This window comes from Tympanuchus pallidicinctus, unplaced genomic scaffold (genome assembly GCF_026119805.1).
Source record: "Tympanuchus pallidicinctus isolate F22 unplaced genomic scaffold, pur_lepc_1.0 scaffold33, whole genome shotgun sequence".
Taxonomy (NCBI): domain Eukaryota; kingdom Metazoa; phylum Chordata; class Aves; order Galliformes; family Phasianidae; genus Tympanuchus; species Tympanuchus pallidicinctus.
The window spans coordinates 51515-73892 of NW_026294751.1; the positions used below are offsets into that span (position 1 = coordinate 51515).

General features: G+C 46.6%; 1 protein-coding gene across 2 annotated transcripts; it reads right to left on the reverse strand.

The window, feature by feature from the left end:
* Positions 1 to 308: 308 nt before the first annotated feature.
* GRHL3 (grainyhead like transcription factor 3) lies at positions 309 to 22356 on the reverse strand. Of its 2 annotated transcripts, XM_052698818.1 has the most exons (17): positions 22235 to 22333; positions 15951 to 16186; positions 14886 to 15072; positions 14157 to 14218; positions 12562 to 12898; positions 12217 to 12296; positions 10912 to 11065; positions 9994 to 10105; positions 9216 to 9310; positions 7036 to 7194; positions 6165 to 6243; positions 5662 to 5795; positions 4781 to 4815; positions 4011 to 4099; positions 3792 to 3877; positions 2778 to 2842; positions 309 to 1168 (listed from the first exon to the last, which is right to left on the reverse strand). In XM_052698818.1, exons 3-17 carry the CDS (start codon positions 15051 to 15053, stop codon positions 1054 to 1056), a joined length of 1770 nt encoding a protein of 589 aa, XP_052554778.1. In that variant the 5' UTR covers positions 15054 to 15072; positions 15951 to 16186; positions 22235 to 22333; the 3' UTR covers positions 309 to 1053. The 2 variants fall into 2 exon arrangements, with proteins under 2 accessions (XP_052554778.1, XP_052554777.1); XM_052698817.1 differs by lacking the exon at positions 15951 to 16186 and having other exon boundaries at positions 22235 to 22356.
* Between the last annotated feature and the right edge of the window lie 22 nt (positions 22357 to 22378).

The following is a 22378-nucleotide window of genomic DNA, read 5'->3' on the forward strand; positions in this document are numbered from 1 at the left end:
TGTTAGGAGACAGCAGGTGTGAGGAGTTTGGGCAGCACAACACCAGTAGAGGAAAGTATAGAGCTGCTACCTGTAACACTGCCCTGCCCTGGAGGATTGAGGGTGGGAGGGTTCAGGAGGTATCCAGGCACAGACCTATGTGCACAAAGAGAACCAAGGCTGTTTAGAATGACAGACTTCTTGTGCTGTTAAAAAACACGTGGTGCAAAACCCACCTGGAATCTTTTCTGTTCCTCTCAGGTCCTCTCCCTGCCCTGGCTTCTCTCCAGCCCTTCCTGACTCAGACCTCCAGAGCCAAGTTAAAATGGTTTGTGTTCTGTCTCTGAACCTTTATTACTATGGAATATCCAAAACAACAAAACCAACAACACAGTTACAAAAGAGGTTCACGGAGAAATGTGAAGCAGCCTGTGTTTGAAATGCTCTGTGTCACTGCACTGAGTCAAATATAAAACAATACATATTCATACACATATAAAATATAAAAGAATGATACATTAGAAATGTATAAACGGGAGGCTACGGAGGCCTTGGTGGTATTTACAGAGAGATGATGGTGGAGGGCATGGAAGTAGGCAATGTCCATTTAACTGAGTTTTAAACATATCTCCGAAAGTCTCTGCAGACAGAGAAGCTCAGAGCCAGGCTTAGCCTTACTGGAAATGGTTGGAGGCTTTTGTGGAACTGATGGGCTGGAGAAAGCCAGAGCCCACAGCTGGATCGGCCATGGGCAGAGGCAGGTGGCAAACAGAGGCTGTCCTCACTGCTGCCCAGAGCCATCAGCCACGTTAGTGCAGCTGCGCCTTCCCAGCTTGAACAGAAGGTCAGGCCTGTCTCCAGAAGGGAACAAAATAAAATAATGAATTCAACAGAGAGAAGTTCTACGTTCACTTCAGTAACAGATCTTCCAGCTGGCTCTGGCCCAGCAGTGCAAGGTCCCACCCCGCTGGCAGTTTTCAAGTAGAGGCAATGAGGTGGGATACTCGGCTGAGCTCTGTTGGGTCAAATGTGCTGGTTGGTAGAGAAGTCCCAGTAAGTGCTGACTGTAGCTCCTTATAGCTCCTTGAGGATGACCTGGATCTTGTCCTCCGCTTCTACCATGTCAAGGAGAAAGGCCATGTGGTTGCTGTAGTGCTGGATGATGTTGTTGTCCATGTTGACCAGGATCCTACAGGACAGGTAGAGCAGCCAGGTCAGACAGTGCGTTCCAAGGCTTGAGGTGCTGCTTAACCCGGAGAGTTTGACAGCACCATATGCTCTGGGTCCCCACTTGTAATTGCACCACAGACAAAGTCTCATGGCACAGGGCAGCCCTCTCCAAGCAGATTTTATGTTAAAAATGGCCCATGCTGCTCCATTACTTATCAGTTCTGTGTTACCACAGCATGGAGGAGAAACTTCTGCTTCTCCCCTCCCCACCTTGCAGCTGCCCACAAGTCTCACTTTAGCTCTGGGAGCAAACAGGTCCTGCGGGGGATCAAGTCACAGTGACACCAAATGAGCTGGAAGATCACATCCAGGGAGCTTTAGGACCTTCTCATCTCATGAAATCAGAACCTGAATGAAGAAGCAGAGCATTGGACCAATCCTCAGCTTCCCCTGGCTTCTGCTCCCCTGTGTTTTTATGTGGAGCACCACTCTGCTGGCTGTGCTAGTAAGAATGTAGGACTGCATAAGGCAGGACCCATCATTGGCCTTTCTTTTCTACCAGTCTCTCCCCGTGCTCAAAACTGGGATCAGGGCCAGTAAAAACAATGAGTTCATTTCCCAGGCAGTCACTAGTGCTTGCAAAGCCTGATCGTATATCACTTGCTCTGCAAGAAAGACTCTGGACTTAGCTTTATGGAAATAACTTGGGAATTTATGAGCCCTTCTCTTTCCAACAGCTGGAGGGAGAACTCACTGCCAGAGAGGCGGATAGTCCTGGAGTTGTTCTTCAGTCCAGAAAACATCTCTTAATATAGCACCAGGCCCTACATCTAGCCTGCTGCCTTCCACAGAAGATTCAGCAGCTGGTCCTCTGCTCACGCAAGCCAACATCACTCCATCTCAGCCACATATGTGGTCCATGTTGACTAGTCAATAATAAAGATCACTGTGGAATCATTTGAGAAACCATTTTATATTTACTGCAAACTTCTGTCCATGCCCTGAGAAGCTGTGCTGGTCCCCCAGTAACACCTGACAAGTGTCCGTTGTGGGACCTGCAGCACTGCACTTGGGCTGCATGAGAGCCCGTGTGTGCAGGAGGGTCTGATCCACCTCCTGAAGTCAGAGTGGAACTTCCTGCTGACCTCTTTGATCTGGGGATAAGATGGGGAAGTCGGAAATGAGCACTCCTCTTTTAGAGCTCTTCAGTTCTCTACTGGGGCTTTTACTTAATGGGTACGATCTCTCTCAGGGACAGGGACATTCAGGTGTTTGGTTCAAAGAGGCAAAGATTTATACATCTCTGATGACAGTAAGATACATACTCTAAACCCCCTGCCTTTCAGACTGAGACATAAGGAGTCAGCCATTAACTCCCCCAACATTCCTCCGTCCATCTGCCTTTCCTTGGAAGCCTTTACACTACATACAAATATAAAACAAACAACCACTATCCCAAATCTTTAAAGCCCTCAAGGATCTGCGTTTTATATGGTCCAAGTAGTGCAGACCTCACATGGCTTTCCTTTTTACTGTCTTGTTAAAATGCTATTTCAGCCTATGGCAGCGTACCAAAGAGAATCGGGTTGTAGAAGTACAGCATAAAAGCAGATGAGAGATTAGCTTACCCTCTTTTGCATTTTTTGTAGACTTTATAAATGCTTTCTTCAGGCAGTCCATATTTTTCTGAAATCTGCAAGAGAAAACGCAGCAATTCTTGGTACTTGTAAAATGAAATTCCTATGATAAACATCAAAGAAAACACTGAGCCAAAGGTATTCGGCAGCAAAGGATTACCCCTCCCTTTTTACTGAAGAAAAAATGGCTGAAGCAATGGTTTGAACAGAACAATTTGAGCATGGTTCTGTCTGGTGCTGGGCTGACGGGAGCCATGCAGCTTTCTCCCAGCTGTTTTCAGTAGCTGCTTTTGTCTGTCTGTGGTGAAGTAATTAGGGACGGAAAAGATGGCAAAGAATCTTCTGAATCCTCTGACTCATCTGTACTGACGTTTCTCAGACTCTATTTTTAAAAGTTTGTAAAAACCAACAAAGCCTGAAGTGCAGTTGTAAAGCTATCCCCAGTCCAGGATATTGTTTGTTTTCTTCCTAGTAAGCCCCGGAGAGAGGTAGGATATCAGGGACGCTGCTGATGGTCACTGCAGAAATACAGCTGTGTGCTCCCCAAATACTGCACAGGGAATTTCAGCACAAGGCCAGGGCTGCCTTCACACTGCACATATGTAGCCAGCATGAGAAGGGAGCTTTACAATAGAATTTGCTGTCACAAGATGACACTTACATGATGCTCTGAACAGAACACAGAATCATAGAACCACTGAATTGGAGGGGATCCTTAGAGGCCATCTGGTCTCACTCCCTGCAATGAACAGGGACGCCCCCAGCTCCATCAGTGCTCAGAGCCCCATCCATCTTGCCATATGGTGTGTTCTTCCTCACTGTGGCACACTGCATAACAAGCATTTCTGGGTAGACTTCACCTGTCCTCACAGTTTCCATTTCCATTCTCAAAAGAAAGCAGACACGAGATATAAACAGCCTTATATCCACTTTCCTATATGCGAAGTGCCAGCACCCTATGATCTGTGGTTTGTTCATATGCCGCCATTTTTGGGAAACACTCACAGCCATTCTGAGGCCCTGGAGATCCGGTGTCTTCAACATGAGAGCATCAAACACCTCCTCTGATTCCCTCCTCACATACAACAGCACTGAAATGAATGAAGCACAGCACTGAGTCAGGGCTCTTCGCAGAGCAGCGTGGCCTCACATGCTTCAAGATCCAGAGCTACCTTAGTCCATAGAAACATCACATCCAAGAAGAGTTCCCACTCCAAGGCTTACCTCTCTGAGGATCTTCTTCCTTGGTTTGCTTTGGAGGCACTGGGTCAAATTCATCTGTGAATGAGGCCCCGCTCCGCTTTAGGGGCAGCCTGAGAAAGAGGAACACGGTACTCTCAAGAGGACAGAACAATATAGCAAACAAAACAGTGGCAGCAGTTTGACTTTTGACTGAAAAACTGATTATCCCAATAAACACCCAGCAAATAAATATTGGTTCTGTAATTACAGCCACAGAGTATCTCCAGATCTGCAGCTTCCTGCCTAATGCATATGGGACATTGGTGAATGTGGGCAGTGGTTTTGGTACCATGTAATTAAAAAAGCGTTTTCTGTCTCCATGTCCTCGTTACTCTGTTGGTATCAGCACACACTGGATCAAGCCAGGGGGTAAATCCTGGCTTTTCCCCACACTAAGCTCATTACAAGCGTGATTTCTACTTCATTCCAGTTTCTTTTATAGCAGTGAAAAGATGATGAGAACACTTAAGTGGTCATTCTGTGAATTATTTTTTGCCTCTTTTCAAATTTGGTCTCAGTAAGAGCAGTGGCCAGACACTTGGAGAGGGGCTCACTGACAGGGAGGAAAGAAGTGTCCTCTTAGTATCTTCTAAGCCAAACTTTAACATATACTTTGACACTCAAGGCTTCAGGGAGACACCATGCTTTTATTTTACATCTACAGATATGTACCACAGATATTAAGCTGCCATGATATGCCCAAAGAAATAGAACAGCTGATGGATGGAAAATACAGACTGCTGCATTCTTACCTGTTTGCAGAATTGGGAACAGCAGGAGTAAGAGCCTTGAAACAAAAAGGAAACATCGATCATTTAGTTTGTGGTGTTGGGAAACAACAAAGCTGGCGGGGAACACAAGGGCACATTCTTAATGTAATTCCTTCTCCCAGTCCATCCATTTTTCCTTAAGAACACAATTAAACTCTATGGGCATCTTGGATTAAATGAAAACTGACATAAAGCACTCTCTAGACTCCCCTCCTCTGCCTAGAAGAGGCCTGAACGCATATCTGACTACACCAAAAAGCAGCTCAAATCCCATAACCTGCTTGGGATCAAGCACCAACTCCTTTCTCAGCGAGGTCTTTAGTTGCAACTACATTCTTCCAGTACCTGTTTTGCTGTGATGCATCAGTACAGCAGCCACTACAGTGCTGTCACAGGTGGCTTTTCTCCCTTCTTTTGATAAACCGACAGCTGTTTCATGAGGAAATGGTGATGAGCTCTGAAGGAGGCTGTGTCTAGGATGTCTCAGGCTCAAGGGCAGATAGAAGGGCAGAGGAGCAGTGAGAGATGTCTCCTGCACAGGGACAGATGTGGCTGTATTTTTCTACAGTTTACTTTCTGCCAATATTTCTCCCACCACTCTCATCCTCTGTGGCTCCAGATGAAACGTGTAAACCACAGGACTATCTGCAAGGAACACAGAAAAGTCATCCTGCCCATCACTGCTGCATGGCATCTAGGCTACTCCTGACAGCTTCATCTTCAAGTTCACCACATTTCCACAGAGGAGTTGTGGTTTGGTTTTCTTTTTTGACATAACACAAGTCATGCTGGGGGGTCTGATCAGGTTGGAAATGATGGGGGTGATGTGAGCAACAGGTTGGCTGTTCTGCAAAGGGACTTACCGTGCCACATCTCTGCTGGTTTGAAAAATGGAGGTTGGGGATGAACAGGACTGGCTGGGTTTCGAGGTCAGTCTCTGGCCTCAGGAACGTGATCTCATTCCCTCTGAAGCCAGACAGCACACAGCCTTTCAGACCTACAGATGGAAAGTGCAGTTCACTTCAGTCCAAGCACTTAAGAGGTGACTATATGTGAGTGGGAAAGTGCCTGCTCAACATCACTCAACAGAAATATTAGAAAATGGATGGATCCCAAGAGACCCAAGTCTTCAGGGCCTGCTTACTACCATGTCCTCCAGGACTATTCTCTTGCATGATCCCATGGCAATTCAGAAGGGTTGGTAAGTATCAGTAATGAGCTTTGAGAGTCTTGGCAGGAGGAGACCTGACTGACAAGTTGTTTCTGAATGAGGCTGATTCCATCAGACATGGCAATACTCAGGGCCAGATCTCATGGAAGTTAACAGACAGGCCACCATAGATTAGGTGACAAACATCGCACTAACCATTGTTATTGGAGTCCAGGCATTTTCCTTTCCTTCTGAACTGTTTCCGTTCATCATCCCTCATTTTCCTCTCTGCTCCCTGTGGGAAACGTGAGGCAAAAATTAGGGCACTGACAGCTTTAACGTAATGTTGGGAGTAGAGGGTTTACTGACAAGAAGTTGAAGGTGAATCACAGAACGGCTGAGGCTGGAGGGGAACCTCAAAGCCCATCCAGTTCCAAGCCCTGTCATGGGCTGGGTGCCCCCACCAACTTAGGTTGCCCAGGGCCCCATCCCACCTGGCCTGGGGCACCTCCAGGGATAGGGGCACCCACAGCTCTGGGCATCGGTGCCAGTGCCTTGCCACCCTAAAGGCAGCCTTTATTAAAAGTGATCATCTCAGAGACCTCCTAAAGGCCATCTGAAAAAAAAAAAAAAAAAAAAAAAAAAAAAAAGAGAACTGAACTTTCTCATACTTATAATTCTTATTATTTTTTTTTTTTTTTTTATCTTTTTAGAAACAAAAAATGCAGACAAAAATAGCTGTTAGAAATGTTTCAGTGGAAGGATGTCTGAGGCTGGGGAAGAACCTCAGAGTAAATTCTCATCTCTTCTACTATTTAAAAACTTGTCAGAATAGGAGAATCAATTAAAAAGGTAAAACGCTCATGCAGGCCTGAAATGGAGAAAACTTTCTTAGGGCTTTGTTCTACAAAGGTCCTGGTGGTGCAGACACATCCTGGCTGCCTTGTCTTGCTCAACCAAGCATGCTGAGCCATCAGTGCTCCAGTACACTGCCTGCTGCACTGTTTGGCCTCTCACAACTTCTCTTTTTCACCTCCTGGAGTTTAATGTTTCTCTCAACCAAGCTGGCGGAAGAGCAGTTTTGTACCTTATCACAGAATATCTTGATCTGGCAGACAGCGCGGTGCACCAGCTGGTTGGTCCCATTGCCATAGTCATAAGTGTCAATCTGGAGGTTCAGCGGGACACCTTTCACTCCTTTCTGAGAGGAGAAGTCGGTGCTCAGACAATTCACCCCAATAAACACCTGCAAATAGGAACAGAAATGGCTACAGCTTGTTGGCACTGAAAACATCCTCAAACATCCATCAGAAGTTTGATGGAATAAAAGGAGCTCACAAGACATACCTCAACGTTCCCGGCCTTGGCTGTACTAGTAGGTTGTGGTTCCCCACCTGAGCACAGCTGTGGGTTGTTTCTAACTACATGCTCCCCCATCACCCACAGCAGCAATCCAGAGAAAGAGTTTTGCACAAGCAGCTCATAAATCTCCAGCTGTCTCCTGCTCTCTGTTGGGTCATCCACTCCCATCAGTTTAGGGAATCATAAAATCCTTAGAGTTGAAAGGGACCACTGAAGGCCACTTAGTCCAACTCCCCCGCAATGAACAGGGACACCACAGCTAGATCCGGTTGCCTAGGGCCTTATCCAGCCCTGCCTTGACAGTCTTCAGGGATAGGGCATCAACCACATCACTAGGCAACCTATTCCACTGCCTCACCACTCTCACTGTAAAATATCTTTTCCTTATATCTAACCTAAATGTAACCTCTTTGAACTTAAAACCTTTCTCCCCTTGTTCTGTCAGCACAGATCCTCCTAAAGAGTCTGTCCCCTTCTTTCAGACCAGAAAGAAACTCTGGCCGGGGACATTCTTGCTGATATTTCTGCTCTTTCAGCTGAACAAGTGACTTTCAGATGGCAGTGCCCCAGAGGAAGGGAGAAGGTCTAGGCTTCATCTTTCAAGAATCAAGAATCACTGTTGTTGGCTAAACAAATACTCCTCTGCTGGTCTCCCTGGTCACTACTATGGAGTCAGTTACCTCCAAGTGGGAACTTATGAAGAAAAGCTGTATGCAGGTAATCCGTGTTATATCTCCAAATTATCAACTCATTTGTGTGACTCTGAAATTTCCACCGGACTCCCTGGGAACAGATTTGCAGCGGCTGAAGCTCATATAGCTCCCTCCACAGAGCTTTGGCTGAGGATTTCAGCCTTAAATCTAGCATCAGATCTACTCACTATCTACAGACAGAAAAGAAACCACTTATCTGTGAAATTTAGTTGCAAGAAAAGAACAGGTGCAATGGAAGGCCCAGACACTGGACACCCTCACACTGTGGCTCCCAGAGGAACTCTCTGAAGTCTCACTCCTACTAGCCCCAAGCGAGTGCATGCACAGAGTTTCTGCTGAGAGTTAAATCCAGTTTTGCTGAGGTGCCCCTGAGGGCTTGCCGCATACCTGACATATTTCCATTTCTGACAACTTTGCCTTGAAGACATTTGTTAACCTCTTGGGTTGTAAAAGAGTAAGGTTGCCTTTGGGCTAAAAGAAGGGCTTAATGAGATTCCAAAGCAAACCAGAATTTTCCCAAGATACCAGTTTCAGGGAGACAGAATTTATGTTCTTTTTTTTTTTTTTTTTTTCCTTAGGTCTTTCATCTTTTTTTTATATGCTCCTTTCAATCTGCACCGGAAAGCAAAGCATTAACAAGAGACGAAGAGATACAGAAGAGACAGCAGAGCTCTTTCTCTTTGTAGGAAAGATGTTGATATAAGCTTTGCAGATTTTAAGGTCAAAAGGGATTTTGTGACCTGCTTGGCTACCTTCCACATCACTCAACTCAGAAAAGGGTGGTCAGTCAATTCTGCACCAAAACTCCGCCTTGGAAGAGTTCCCTGAGCTTTGTTCCCTGAGCTGCAGTTTATTTAAATAGGCTTCAGCCACATGTGAGTAGAGCCCTGATCACTGCTGGCTGCAAAGGGCTTTTTTCAGGAGTCATCCATCAGCACTAAGAAAACATCTCTGAGCCAGTCTCAGGTGTAGCCAGAATGTTTATTAGCTAATGGCAATGCTTAAACACACAGAGAAGCACTGTGTCCTTCCCTGCAGTTCTAGCAGACAAACACAACCTGGGGCCACTGGAATATCATTGTTTGAATTTGAAACTTTCTCTGTCTTCCAGAGAACCAGAGAGTGGACGGACATGGCTGTGCTGTTTGAGAGGCCTAGGGCTTCCCATTTCCCCTCCATAAGCAGATTGTACCTTTGCTTCTTCATGGATATTCCACACAAAGGACAGCGCGTTGTAGGCCAATTCCTCAATGTTCTGAACTGTGTTGAAGTTCTCCTTACAGTCAGCTGAAACACAATGAAGAAGCAGTTTATACTCTACCTGCCGAACTGTTCACATTCCCTGGGCTTTCCAACCCCTGAAAGTCTTCCTTTCACTGGCTGACCACTGCTTAAACCTTAGCATGCATCTGTAAAGCCAGGAATGACCCAATGTCCTAGCTGGCAACTGCTGTATGAGCAGTGATTTTATACAATGTATATTGGTTCTAAATTCAAACAACCACGTGTCCTGCTCTGAGCCATGACATGTTCCAGAAGATGCTACTCCTAACCCTATCTCTGTCCCTACCCTTTGGCCCAGCACAATGAGCTACAGACCCTGTGTGCTAGCAGTGGAAAAGGACAAGCAGCATCAAAGCCTTTCCTAACTTGGATTCCTAGATTCCAAGAGGCCATAGGTCACATCTCTAAGAGCCAAAAGAGTTCAGCAGTTTCTGCTCCTCAGACTGAGGCTCTTCGTTGGTATATTTTGAGCTCCTTGTGCATATCCCAACACTTGGCAAACAACATCTTAAATGCTGGAGGACCATTCAGACAGAAAAGATCTGAAGCCAGCAGATCAGCCTGCTCCCCTCTGCTTCCCCCCAGGCCAGAGTTTTGAGCTGCAACAGTGTTATTGTGTATTGGAAATGCAGTAAACTGATGATAGAAGCTGTCAACCCAAGCCATTACCACAGCCACGCTCATACCAACGTCAATGACTCTCTGCTTGGCTGTGGGCTGGCGAGAATGCCAGTGCTTCCAGAACTTGAGCTGCTCTGTCGGGATCTTCTCGTTGTCAAAAACAATCATCACAACACTCTGTAACACAGTGAGAATATCCCATATCAGTACACAGTGCAGGCTCATGCTCGGTGCCCTCACTGCCCTTTCCATCTGGTGCATCCATGCACGGGGCAAGAGCAAGGGCAGCTTAACATCATTGTTAACGTTACATTGCTGGGGAAACTAAGGCAGACAGGGAAGGGACTTGACCACGACCCTGCAGACATGCAACCACAGAGTCAGAAGCAGAACCAAGGTGCCCTGCACGTCCCCTACTTGCACTATCCATGTGTTTCCACTGACACCAAGGCATCCTGCACTGGAGAGTTGTTAGCAGTGCGACAGTAAGTATTAGGCTGTGACATTCTAGAAGGTCTCTCGAGATATTCTCAGTTTCAGGAATCCTGTAAGCTTTGAGTTGTCCAAAATCTAGCTCCTAGACACAAGTCAGGGTTGGAGGACTACGTTTCTTTGGTGGAAGCTCAAGTTCAGCCATAGCCTTGGGGGTGACTGAGGCCTGGTCACACACACCAGAAGCAAGACAGAGCACTTCCCTGCAGCTCTGGTCTTTCTACCAGGCCCCTCAGCCAACCAGCAGCTGGGGGGCATTTTGTGCATCCCAAACTCAACTGCAAAAAGTTTCAGCTGGCACATTACATGAAGGCTGTTGCTGTGCATCAGAGGATTAGCCTGCTATGACTGAATCCATTCCATTCATCACTTTAAGTCAACAAGAGCCACAAAGCCATTACTCTTTATGTTCAGCTGCTTTCCCAGGCCAGTACAATTGCTGGATGCCTGACTACAGCACATGTCAGCAAAATTGTCAGCTTGTCTCTTACCTTCACTTTATTTGAGGACAAGTGTAAACATTTGCTGTCTCCAGCTGTCCGCAGCGTGATGGGGTAGAACTGTCCTTTGTTGAGGTAGGCCATGGGAGAGTCCCCAGATTTTATATGAATGGCTTTGGGCGACCCCAGAGTATATTCAAAGTCACTTGTATTGAACAAAGAGAGAATGATGAATAAGTACATGCTGCTGTTTCACTTCAAAAGCAAAACAAGGCATGCCTCCATCCTTACAGGTGACAGACACTGCACACACAAGTCTCTACCCTATTCCCATCTCACATCGAATCATAGAGCCCTTAGAGGGTCAGCTAGCCCAACTCCTTTGCCATGAACATTCCCCTACGGCTGTGGCCAAGCACCTTGAAGCACAGCACATACTGATTCTCCCAACACCCTGAGGAACAGCACTTTTCCAATAGCCACATTTTACCATTTGTTATATTTTCTTCAAAAAAGAAAAATAACATACATTGCTTTGACCCATCTTTTTGTGTGGATGGCTACAGAAACAGCACACAATCAAAAGCCTGAATCCAAACAAACCAAAACAGGCACTGCCAATGACACTTTCAAAACATCCTAAACTCAGATTCCTGTTGCCAAATTGTCTCCTGTCACCTGTAAACGGATAATTCAAGAGGACTGTGTCCTAATGGGTCTGTAGAAACAGGAGGACTTGCAGGATGGGGATATCTCCAACTCCTGTTTAGTCACCTGCTCTTTTTCCTGCCCCGCCTTCCTGTGGTGCCATCTCTGAAGACAGACTCAGCAGCTTCTCTTCTCTAGAGCCAGGAGAGCCTTCAGTGTGGGGACAGACAGCAAGCAGAAAGCCTCTGATTCATAAATGCGAGCTGCTGTCTGTCATAAAACTCCCACAGCTGATAGCTGAGTCATAGAGTCAGGTGACTCAGGAGGCAAATGAAAGGTGGGAAGTGGGATAATGCCTACTTGGAGGTTTGGTGCAATATCAAGAGCAGGAAAGCTCTCTGAGGGAAGGATGGGAAATGGAGAAATCTCCCATGTTTTAGAAATGAGAGGCAATAACATTACAGCAAAAGCCTTCCAACACTAATCTTTACTTCAAACACCAAACACTAAAATTCATAACTCCTCTGCATCTAAAACATCAAAGAAGAGCAATTTGCTTTTGAGATACAACCTCTCTGCAAAAGATCCTGGAGTTTGCTGTGGCTGCTGCCAAGGCCAGTACTGGGACGGGGAGAGGGCTGCAGCCATTCCCTAGGAAAGGTGCACAGTCAAGAGCACTGGAAACACAGAGTGTGGACTGATAATTACCTCTTAACATCACCTGTAGAATAACTCTCAGAGCAGGGTGGCTCTGGCTGGGGCTTGAGGATATCACTGAAGAGTAGTGACTATGGAAAAGTGGAAATGAAACAGTCACATTTAGAATCTTTCACCGCTTTGTCTGTTCACCTTCTCCCACTCGTTACAACAGAGGCCTCATTTCAAAGCCTTCTAAAACTAATGTAACACCCCCAGTAATTCAGTGGAAATGCCACCAAGCTTTTAATGCACAAGCAAAGCTCCCCCTGACTCCAGCACGAGGAAATCCCAAATTATAGACATTCTTGTGTGGTACCCCAGCACTGCCAACGTGTAACCCACTGTATCTCTGACCTCCTGAGGATCCTCTTTGAAAGTGCTGTCTGGCTGCCACCTCTGCTGTGGTGTGGTCACGGAGTTGGTCTCGAAGAGGGAGTTCAGTGAGCTATTGTCGTACAAGTCTCCTGGAGGGAGCATGTAGGTATTTGGGGTGGCATCCAGTTTGTTGGTTCCTGGTGGAAGCATGGCTGGCTTGTGAGGTGTAGGGATACCTTCAAGACTTAAACCATTCTTCTTCTGTGGTTCACAATATTCTTGGGTCATGGAAGTGTTTTCAGACAAGAGCTTCATGAGATGGGCTGAGCCGTCAAAGGACATGATATCTGAGTCATACTCCATTCCGTGGCACTGCCTGGTGGAGAAAGGGGTCTATCTCAAACTAGAGAAGAGGGTGGACCACCCCAGCAAGTTGTTACACCAAGGTGCAGATGTGCCGGTACACAGCTGAGGAGCAAGCTGCACAGTCTAGCTGTTGAGCCAGCTATGTACATCTGCTTGGTACGGGAATCTGACAGGGCCAAGGGTGATCTCCACTCACTCAAACACCTCGCAGTGTGAGCCAGAGGTGCTCTGCAGGTAAGAGCTGATTGCACAGAATCAGCGAATATGGTTTAGACTTGGTTGGGAGCTTGGTTGGGTCCAGAGCCTATATCCACCATTTCTTGTTATGGGCTATTAAATGTTTAAAGCAGTGGGGAATATGAAAAAGAGAACTGCTATATGGACAAAAATGCATTCCCGTCCCTCTCAACAAATCATCCTTCACTGCAGCATTCCAAGAACTGATCCCCTCTGCTGGAAGAGGCAGTTTGTTAACCCCGTCACCATGCTCAAAAAAAAAAAAAAAAAAAAAAAAAACCACAAACCAGCCCCCACACCTTTTGGGAGATAGAGCTGAATGGATAGCTCCCACCCGCTCTGCTTCAAGACTTTCACCTTTTGGTATGTGCTGGAATCTGTGTAGTTAATAAATATACTGCTGTTATAAATACGGTCCAGAAGTCTTTCAGAGAGAAGAAAATAACTTACTAAAGAAGAAGGAATGGAGGACCATTTAAGAGGCTTATTCTGTTGAGGATTTAAAAATAGACAACCAGAAAAGGTTGCCAAAGTACACAGCACCCAGGAAGAGGAACTGAATTCATAGTGGTGAATGAGCTATTAATTTCATAGTTAATTATCTGAAAACCTCAAAGGACAAATGGGATTCACCGGAAGAGAATCCTGGGAGACTGCAAGCAGTTGGAACAGAAATCCTTATGAGCCTGGTGGTGGTGGAGAGGACTTCACCATTACCTTCCCTCAGTGCCTATCCGATTGGCACCACATAGGAAATAAAGATAAAATCTTCAGCTACTGCACATTAGCGCAACTCCTTCTGAACACAGTGAGATGGATCCTCAGTAGTGTAAATGGGTGTAGCTCAATGTATACCTGCTTGGGATTTGGCCTAAAGAATTTTAATACATGTCTCAGGGTTAATAACCTCCACTGTTGCTGGTAATAACACTCTGCTTTGATGTTTATTTTATGCAAGTGAGGAGATCTATCATGCATGCAAGCAGCTGCAGGGAAATGAGACAGCTAGGGAGAGCAAAAATGAAGCTCACCTCTTTCCTAGTTCATTACGTCCCATCATACCCGATGGAAGAATCCTCTTCTCCTTTGGGACCTAGAACAAGGCAGAACAAAGAGTTAGTTTGTTGTTAGATTTTATTCATGGAAAGCAAAGGCAAATTCCACCCTGTCTGCGTGGCACAGATAAAAAACCAGGTGAATAATAAACACAGGGTGAGGATGCAGAAGACCCAGACCCTCCTTCTGGTTCTGGCATAGATTGCCAAGGTAACCTGAGGCTACCCAGCACATCACGTTCTCAAAACAAGTCTGAAAAGCACCCAGGTGAACGGGAACATCAGTTTGTCGGTTCCATTGCATTCCTATCTGCATTTCACGCAGCCCCAGCCTAAAGCACTGCTGGAAGTGAGAAAGCTGGAGAATCTGCAAGGCACCAGGCTGTTTCAGCTTTGTGTCTCTCAAAGCATCCCCACTTCTTATCAGAAAGCTGTTATATACAAAGAACCCCATCCTGAGACCCAAGACACTCATGTTCAGTTTTCCACTCTGTTCCGGCTTTGTAGAATTATGTAGAATGAGATCAGTTTACTTCTGTGACTGGGGTCAATAGTGGTCCTCTATTGCTGGGTGTTTCCTAAGGATCACTGCACAACCAACAGAGAGCTTGGGGAGGTTCCCTCAGAGGACTCAGCATATTTTACCTTCACACTTGTCCTGTGTGACTGACTTCCCCAGGAAACCCAGCCCCAGTAGTAACGTACCATATAGTAGTCATAGAGGAGGCTCAGGGCAGCCACACTATCATCATCTCCATTCACCCTCATCATTGCCTTAGTTGCTGCAGTCAGGGGGTTCTCCAGGTAGGTTTTCCAGGCTTCATCTTCATTAGTGTAGGAGAACTTCTGGAAGTTCATGGTGTCATTCTTCATCAGACGCACAGATCTAAAACTGAGCCAGACAGAGGGAGAAGGGGATGAAGGACATGGATTTTTCACAGTAACTTCCATGCCACCCAGCTGGAGTCATGAAGGGCTTCTGAAAGGCACTGCTGCAATGGAGGAAGGCCACCTTCCTGGTCCTCAGCTCCCAAAACCCAAGATCTCAAAAGCAGGCCAGGGTCACGCTGGGGGCTGCATAGAGGGGCAGGATTTTCTGTCATTTGTAGGCGATTTCTCTTTGAGGGAAGCAGACAGGCCAATCTCAGCACACTCCCTTCCCCTAAGAAATAATACCTGTCAGAGCTGAGGCTCGTGGGACTACGCGTGCTGAGAAATAATGCACCAGAATACTGTCCCTCCTGTTCTCTTCTGGCACTTTCTCCAGGTCTCTCTATCTGATGTTAACGAGCTGCCAGACACATAGTTATCCAAACACTGGTCACCCTTCCTTCTTCTCCAGCAAATCCTACATGCATACCCCCTGAGGCTCTGCACTGTGGGCTCACCCCACTCGGGGCGGATGAGTCAGTGGCTTCACACTGTCACATCCACACAGATATGCTGTTGCTGCAACAGCTCATGGTATTCCCCATAAGAAAACACAACCTCTGTGCCCAAACTTACAGTGGTTCCCAGCCTCTCCCACAGCAGCACAAGAGACCAACAGTTGTCCCGTTGTCCTCGCACAGGAGAGAGCCTGCTATGGGCACTGCTAACAGCCTAGCACCCAGTCCCCACTGTTGTCAGTGCCCCCATGGAGGCATGGCAGCAGCTCCTAGTTACGGACAGCCCCCAGCACTGCTGTAAGGATATGCTGAGCTCACTCCTCTTCCTCACGCGTCAGGACAAGACACCAGCAGAGGTTTTAACCCATGCATGAAATCTCACCAGGTGCTCTGTGAGTTCTGTTGTCTTTAGCGTTTCTCACGCAGCCTTCCCTCCCCATCAGTGCCACTGCCATCTCCAAGGCGAGCAATAGGCATGACTCAGATTTCATCGGGTTGGCTTGGCGATAGGCAGACGGTCCTGTCTGGGCAGGACTGCTCACCCGCTCCCAATCCTATCTTCTCAAGGAAGAATAGGCAGCGACAACACACTCTCAGGGTGAGATGCAGCTCCTGTTGCTGGTAATCAACACAGATAAACACACCATGGGAGGATGTAGCAACAAAGCACCCAGGAGCTTAAAAAAAGAAAAGATATCACAAGGAAGAATGCTTCAGAGCATTTTTCTCCCTCACCTAAGCCCTCAACCAGGCCACTGTTGGTCGTGAAGATCCATGAGCCACTGTGAGCTCTTGAGCATCTTCCCATACCGTGGGGGAGATGCAGATGGGGCAAGGGCAGAAGCTCCTAACTGCTCACAGCTGTGTCCAGTTTATGAAGAATTAAGTTTGACAGGTGCGCCAGGAGCCTACATCTTGTGTCCACATGTGGCTCTGTTTTGCTGGCCAGCCCAGCCGTGATGCTCACAGCATCACTACCCCAGCACGTGCCTGCCCCATCATAGGCTCCATCCCATCTTTTTGCAAGCACTCTGCTCTGACCTGAAGGCTAACAAGGTGAGCCCAAACCTGCAGAAAGAGGGTGATCCAAGGAGATAAGTAGATATGATAACAGGTTTGAGCCACCTCTTTGGCACCAGGTGCATCTCAATCCATGCAACTGCAACATACAGTCATGTCAACATGTTCTACACCTACCTCCAACCCAGCATTAGCAATCTCTGTGAAGTAGAGATCTGGAAAGAAACATCCAAATCCAGATCCAAAAACATATGAACTTTACTTTCATCACTCTCCATGATGCCTCTTCTGTGTGGCTATGTCAAGTTTGTCCACAGCAAACTGTCTGCTCTGTTGAACAAAATGATCTTTCCTTTGCAGGCACTTGCCGTGGTGCAGAGGCTCAGACAAAATGGGGATCAGTCAGTAGAACACAGACCCATGGGGCCAGAGCTCTCCTTTCCTGGGAGCCTTGGGATCATGTGCAAAGCAGATTTGGGAAGGGAGCAGTCTGTTTCCAAACAGCTCCCAAGTTTGACACAAGGTGATACCAGCCCTTTTTCCCTGCTCCATCCAATTCCATCTGTTTTTCCAACTTATCTGCCCAGCCTAGCATAACAGAGGCCTCCTGATTATGAAAAAACACTCAGGGCTACGCTGAAACAGAAGAATATAACCAGAGGATCTGGGTGGGGAGATCAGTCCTGAAGGAAAGAAGCACTCATACTCCTTTCACTTTTTCTTGGTTTCAGTGGATGATTTGCTGGCCTTTAAGCTTTGTGTTGCTCATCTTTGTTCTTGCCCCTCTAACTGCAACCCAAACATGAGCAGTGCCAGATACTCTGCAGAAACATCAAATTGTCCATGGCAACCAGCAGCAGAACTCAGAGCAGCACAGCGAAGCCCGCAGCTTACAGCACTGCAGAGACACTGCTGGTTCTCAGCCCCGGTTTAGTGCATTGCGCTCACCTCCCTGCTGGGATAGCCCCAGTGTTCCCCAGGGCCCCGTATGAACACATGGGAATGGACCAACACCACACTTAAGAGCAGGGCAAAAAAAGGAGCGCTCAGCATAATGGCTGCATCAGAGCAGAAGTTTTATCCATATCTCAGGCCCTCCTGCAAAGGAAGGACAGCATCCCCATGTCTAAACCCAAACTTCTGAGCAACATTCTAATTTTTACCCTATCTTTGCCAGTTTAATAAATAAGCACATCTGAAAACACTCAGCACAGAGCCATCCTCAGCTCTGTTGTCTCCCCCAGAACTGGGCTGTGCATGAGGCAGGCTGACCCTTGCACCAAGCAAAGATCCCACACTGTTCTTTACTGTGTGTGGAAACCACCAAGCAGATGCACGCTGCCTGAGATGAAGAGGGAAAAGGCTGTTGTATGTTTGACAAATGACTCCTGTTCCCCACAGACTTGATCCTGCTTAGTGAGCACAAATGAACAGAACTAGGCCCAAATCTCTGCTCCCAGCTGCCCTGGACCATTCCGCATTGGGGACACTGCTGGCACCCTGCTGTACTTAACATCATCCCAAAGGCATCCACCTATACAGCCATATTTCACAAACAGTAGCACCTTTCAAACAGCACCCTTCCTGCCTAACATAACAGGTTACAGCACAGAGTTTGTTGGCAACTCAGGAATTACAGCTGCTTTTTCCCAAATCTGCATGTGATATCATGTGCTTCAGCCCTTGGTTTCAGGGTGATCTGCCTTCAAAGGCTGGATATTAGAAAACCTTCTACCAAAGAGTGGTTGGACAACGGCACAGGCTGCCCAGGGAGGCTGTGGGATCACCAAGGAGTGTTCAAGAACCATGGAGATGTGGCACTTGGAGTCAGTGAGCAGCATTGGTGGTACATGGACCATTGAACTGGATGATCTTAGAGGTCTTTTCCAACCTTAATGATTCTGTGAATGCACAGCACAGCAGGCCCTGAACCAGTGTCCCTGGCAGCATCTGCCATTCACCAGCACATCTGAAGCACTTCCCACTCATATTTGCATGGCAGACAGATCAGGACACACCTCATGTATGTGTTCAGAACACAAACCATCCTCTCCACCAACACACATAGTTCATTTATTTTCTACTGCTCTCCAGGTAATTAGTTTTTAACATAATAAATATTTGTGGGTTATGAGGTTCCCAACAGAACAGAGACTGTTTCTGTTCACAGTTCCATTCTTCCCTCATTGCATCCCCCAGAGAGTCGTGCAGTCAAACACTAGGAGATGGGGCTGTCTCCTCCTTATGTTGTTTCATCTACTTCTCAGTGCTCATTTACAAATGCCATAAGAGCAGCGGTGGCTGTTAATCTCACAGAAGGTTTGCTCTGTCGGTACATAGCCAGGTCAGTGCTGGAGCCACAGAACCACTACCCCACTCCACAATGCATTTCAAGAAATGCTTTGCCCTACAAGTGATTCAGGTTGTATAGGAAAAGTTTCTTTTCTGAAAGGATGCTCAGGAGCTGGAATGAGTTGCCTGGGGAGATGGTTGAGGAAGTGTTCAAGAAATGTTTAGATGTACTGACGGAGATGGTTTAGTGGGGAAATATTGGTAGTAGGTGGACAATTGGACTGGATGATCTTGGAGATCTTTTCCAACCTTGGTGATTCTATATAATTCTGTGATACAAGTATGAATCATCCCATCCTGGGTGTAAGCCTGTTAAACAATGCATTTCTTGAGAGCAAGCATTCCAGCTCAGATGCTCGGTAAAGACAAAAAAACCAAAAAGAAACAAAACTTTGGCACCAGGAGTCAAGTGTGTTGGTAAGCAACTCCTGCTCTTTGTCTTTGAATGCTAAAGATTATAAACACTGCAGGGACAAAGAAGTACTCTGGGATCAGGTACCTCACACTCCACTACTCTCACCCATAACCACAGCCACCAGCCAGAACAGCAGCACTGGGAAGGACAACAACAAACATCAGTGCCACCACACTCCCTCATCTCCTGAGCCTCCGAAACTTGCATATTGGCAATAGAGTTCCAGCCAGAACACAGTCACACTCTACTCCACTCACTGTAGTGCTCACAGTGCAGCGCGACCCCAGCAGAACAGTTTACATCAACCAACAATTCCAGTGCCAGACTGAAATGGAGAGAGCAAACTCCCATCACTGTAACTTGTATCCATCAGTTGAAACTGTGATTCAAAACAGAGACACAATGTAAATGTTGACTTATGTCTGCTTTGAGTCTCCAGTTTATTTGGGGGGGGGAGGAGAGGGGGGTTGGTTACTCCTTCGTTTTGAATTGCATAGCAGTTATTGCATCTTTAATTTGCAAATCCCTACTCATACAACTTATAAAAAAAACAACACATCCAATGCACATTTGCCGTGGAAGTGTACTTTGCTTCAGTGCAGTTATCCCTTGTGTGCTTTGCTGCCAGCATTTCATAAAAGGGCTTTAACTTTTCATTCACTAGGAGCATAACTCAAGTTTTAATAACACGCCTTATGCATGACAAAAATTTGCTTCTGGCAATCATGGTTTCGACCACAAAACCACAACTGGGAGTAACTCCTGGTTAACTCCTTCAAGCCCACGCACTGCAGCACTAGACACAAGTTCAATACAGGCGACAATGGAAATTATCAGTCAGAATATTTTAGAATAGGCAAAACATCTCATTCTCTCATGTCATGCTAGCATCTTCCCAGGTCTTTCTGTGAAATTAAAGTCACAAAGACGAAGATAATAAATCACAGAATCACTGAGGTTGTGGGGAACCCCAAAGCCCATCCAGCTCCCACCCCCCACCATGGGCTGCTTGCCCCCACCAGATCAGGCTGCCCAGGGCTCTATCCACCTTGGCCTCAGGCACCTCCAGGGTGGGTGGGATCCTGGGCAGCCTGATCTGGTGGTTAGCAGCCCTGCCCATGGCTGGGAGAGATGGCTCACTCTGCCAATTTTATGGCAGCAGCAGTGCACGGGACTACAGCAGGTACCTGACAGCTCTGCCTGGCATGTTCCACAGCTTGGATCCATCCTGGGATCTGTTCTGCTATCTGTCCTGCTGTGCTCAGCCTCATGCGAGGGCTGCATTACAACACCTTATTTGTGAGAGAGACACAGACACCCACCGTTGCCCTTCCTGAACCTTAGCTGCAGTCCCAACAGCCTATTCCTCACTGGGGTCTGCACACCTGCCCCCAGGAAACCCTCTCTCCAGCTGCGGGCTGGGGACCTCTAAAGGGAGATTTTCACAGAGATCTGCAAAGGTGTCCCTGGGTTCAACCTACAGGAGCCTTTCACCTGCATTTCACTATGCTATCTGAGAGAAGATAGCAGCAACCTTTGTGTGTTATCAGTCCTTGGAACTGAATGACAAAGGGATGCTGCCCCTGCCAGCCCCCCCTTCCCAAGTGAAAGGCCCAGAGTTAACAGTCCGTTAGAAAAAGGAGTCAAGCAACCATGTAACTCATGGGTCACATCATGCCCTGCTCCATAATTACCGATACATCAATCTCAGTTCTCAGTCTGCAATGTGCTCGTGCACTCAGGATTACTACACAGCCTGACTTGAAGCCCCAACACAGTGACTGCAGATCACCTGAAGAGTTCAGAAGGTGAAAATTTGTCACTGATTCTTAACTGACCCCTGAGTGTAAGGATCCCAGTATTTACATTAACCAACAATTAGCTCTGCACATTTTCAGGGCTCTTAATTAGGAAGAAGTCAGTTGTCACAATGCCTCTGTCAGGTCTGTAAAAACACACACCCCTGTGCATTTCTTTCAAAACAACCTTCTGAAGTGCCATATCTGTACACAGATACATCCCTGTCTGTGCATATACTGTAAATATATCTTGTTGTACCTATATTTCTAGATACGTTTTATTACACGTACGTATTTCATACACGGCCACACATCTGGGCAGCTCGGGAAAGCTCCATCAACAACAGCATTCACTGATTTTCTTCATCACTTTCCAGCATCGATTCACATCACACTGATGTCACACTCCTTAGCTTTGTTACAGAGGTGCGGGATGCAGGGTGGCAATACACAGCCATCAGCATCCGCAGCCACACACACGGAGGACAGGGAGTTATAGGGCATCAACAAAAAGTGCATTTTCTTGTTTTAAAAAAAATACATGTCAAAACGAGTTTGTACAGTCAACTACAGTTATTTGATGGAATAATGTGAAGCCATGTACCTTAGCATGCTGTCCCACCCCCAAAAAAATAAAGTAAAAAAAGAAAAACAGAGAAACTCATCAAAAACTGTTAAATAATTTATACTTTTTTTTTTTTTTTACTAAAAAAAAAAAACAAACAAAAAACCACAAAACAACACCCGGAAAAGCACGGGATGGCTGCAGATTGTGTTAGATGGCAGATTTCCCCTAGATAGACCTGATGTGTCACATTTTATCCCAGGGGAAAAAAAAATAAATAAATAAACCAGGTTTGGGACTTAAAAACCTGCTAAATAACACGAGTGGAGTGGAACCTCTGCCGGGCAGCAGCAGGTGGGGGGGGGAGTAGAACATCCCACAGACATCCAATCCTCCATGCTGCTGGAGAGGATTCCCTCAGAGCTCCCTGAGACCTGCAGTCCTTCAATCAGCCCCCAAAAAGACGCTCAGCCCCATATTCAGGGGGGCCAGAATGACAAAAACACTCTACTTACTCGAGTTCATTGGACATCTTTCCTTGTGTTCCCAAATCCTTGCCAACGGTAAAACCCCCAATGACTTCTTTCGTCTAGGACCTGCTGCTCACAGACATTGCCTGCGAAGTGTTTGATTTATGTTGAGGTTTTGCAGGCAGGCAT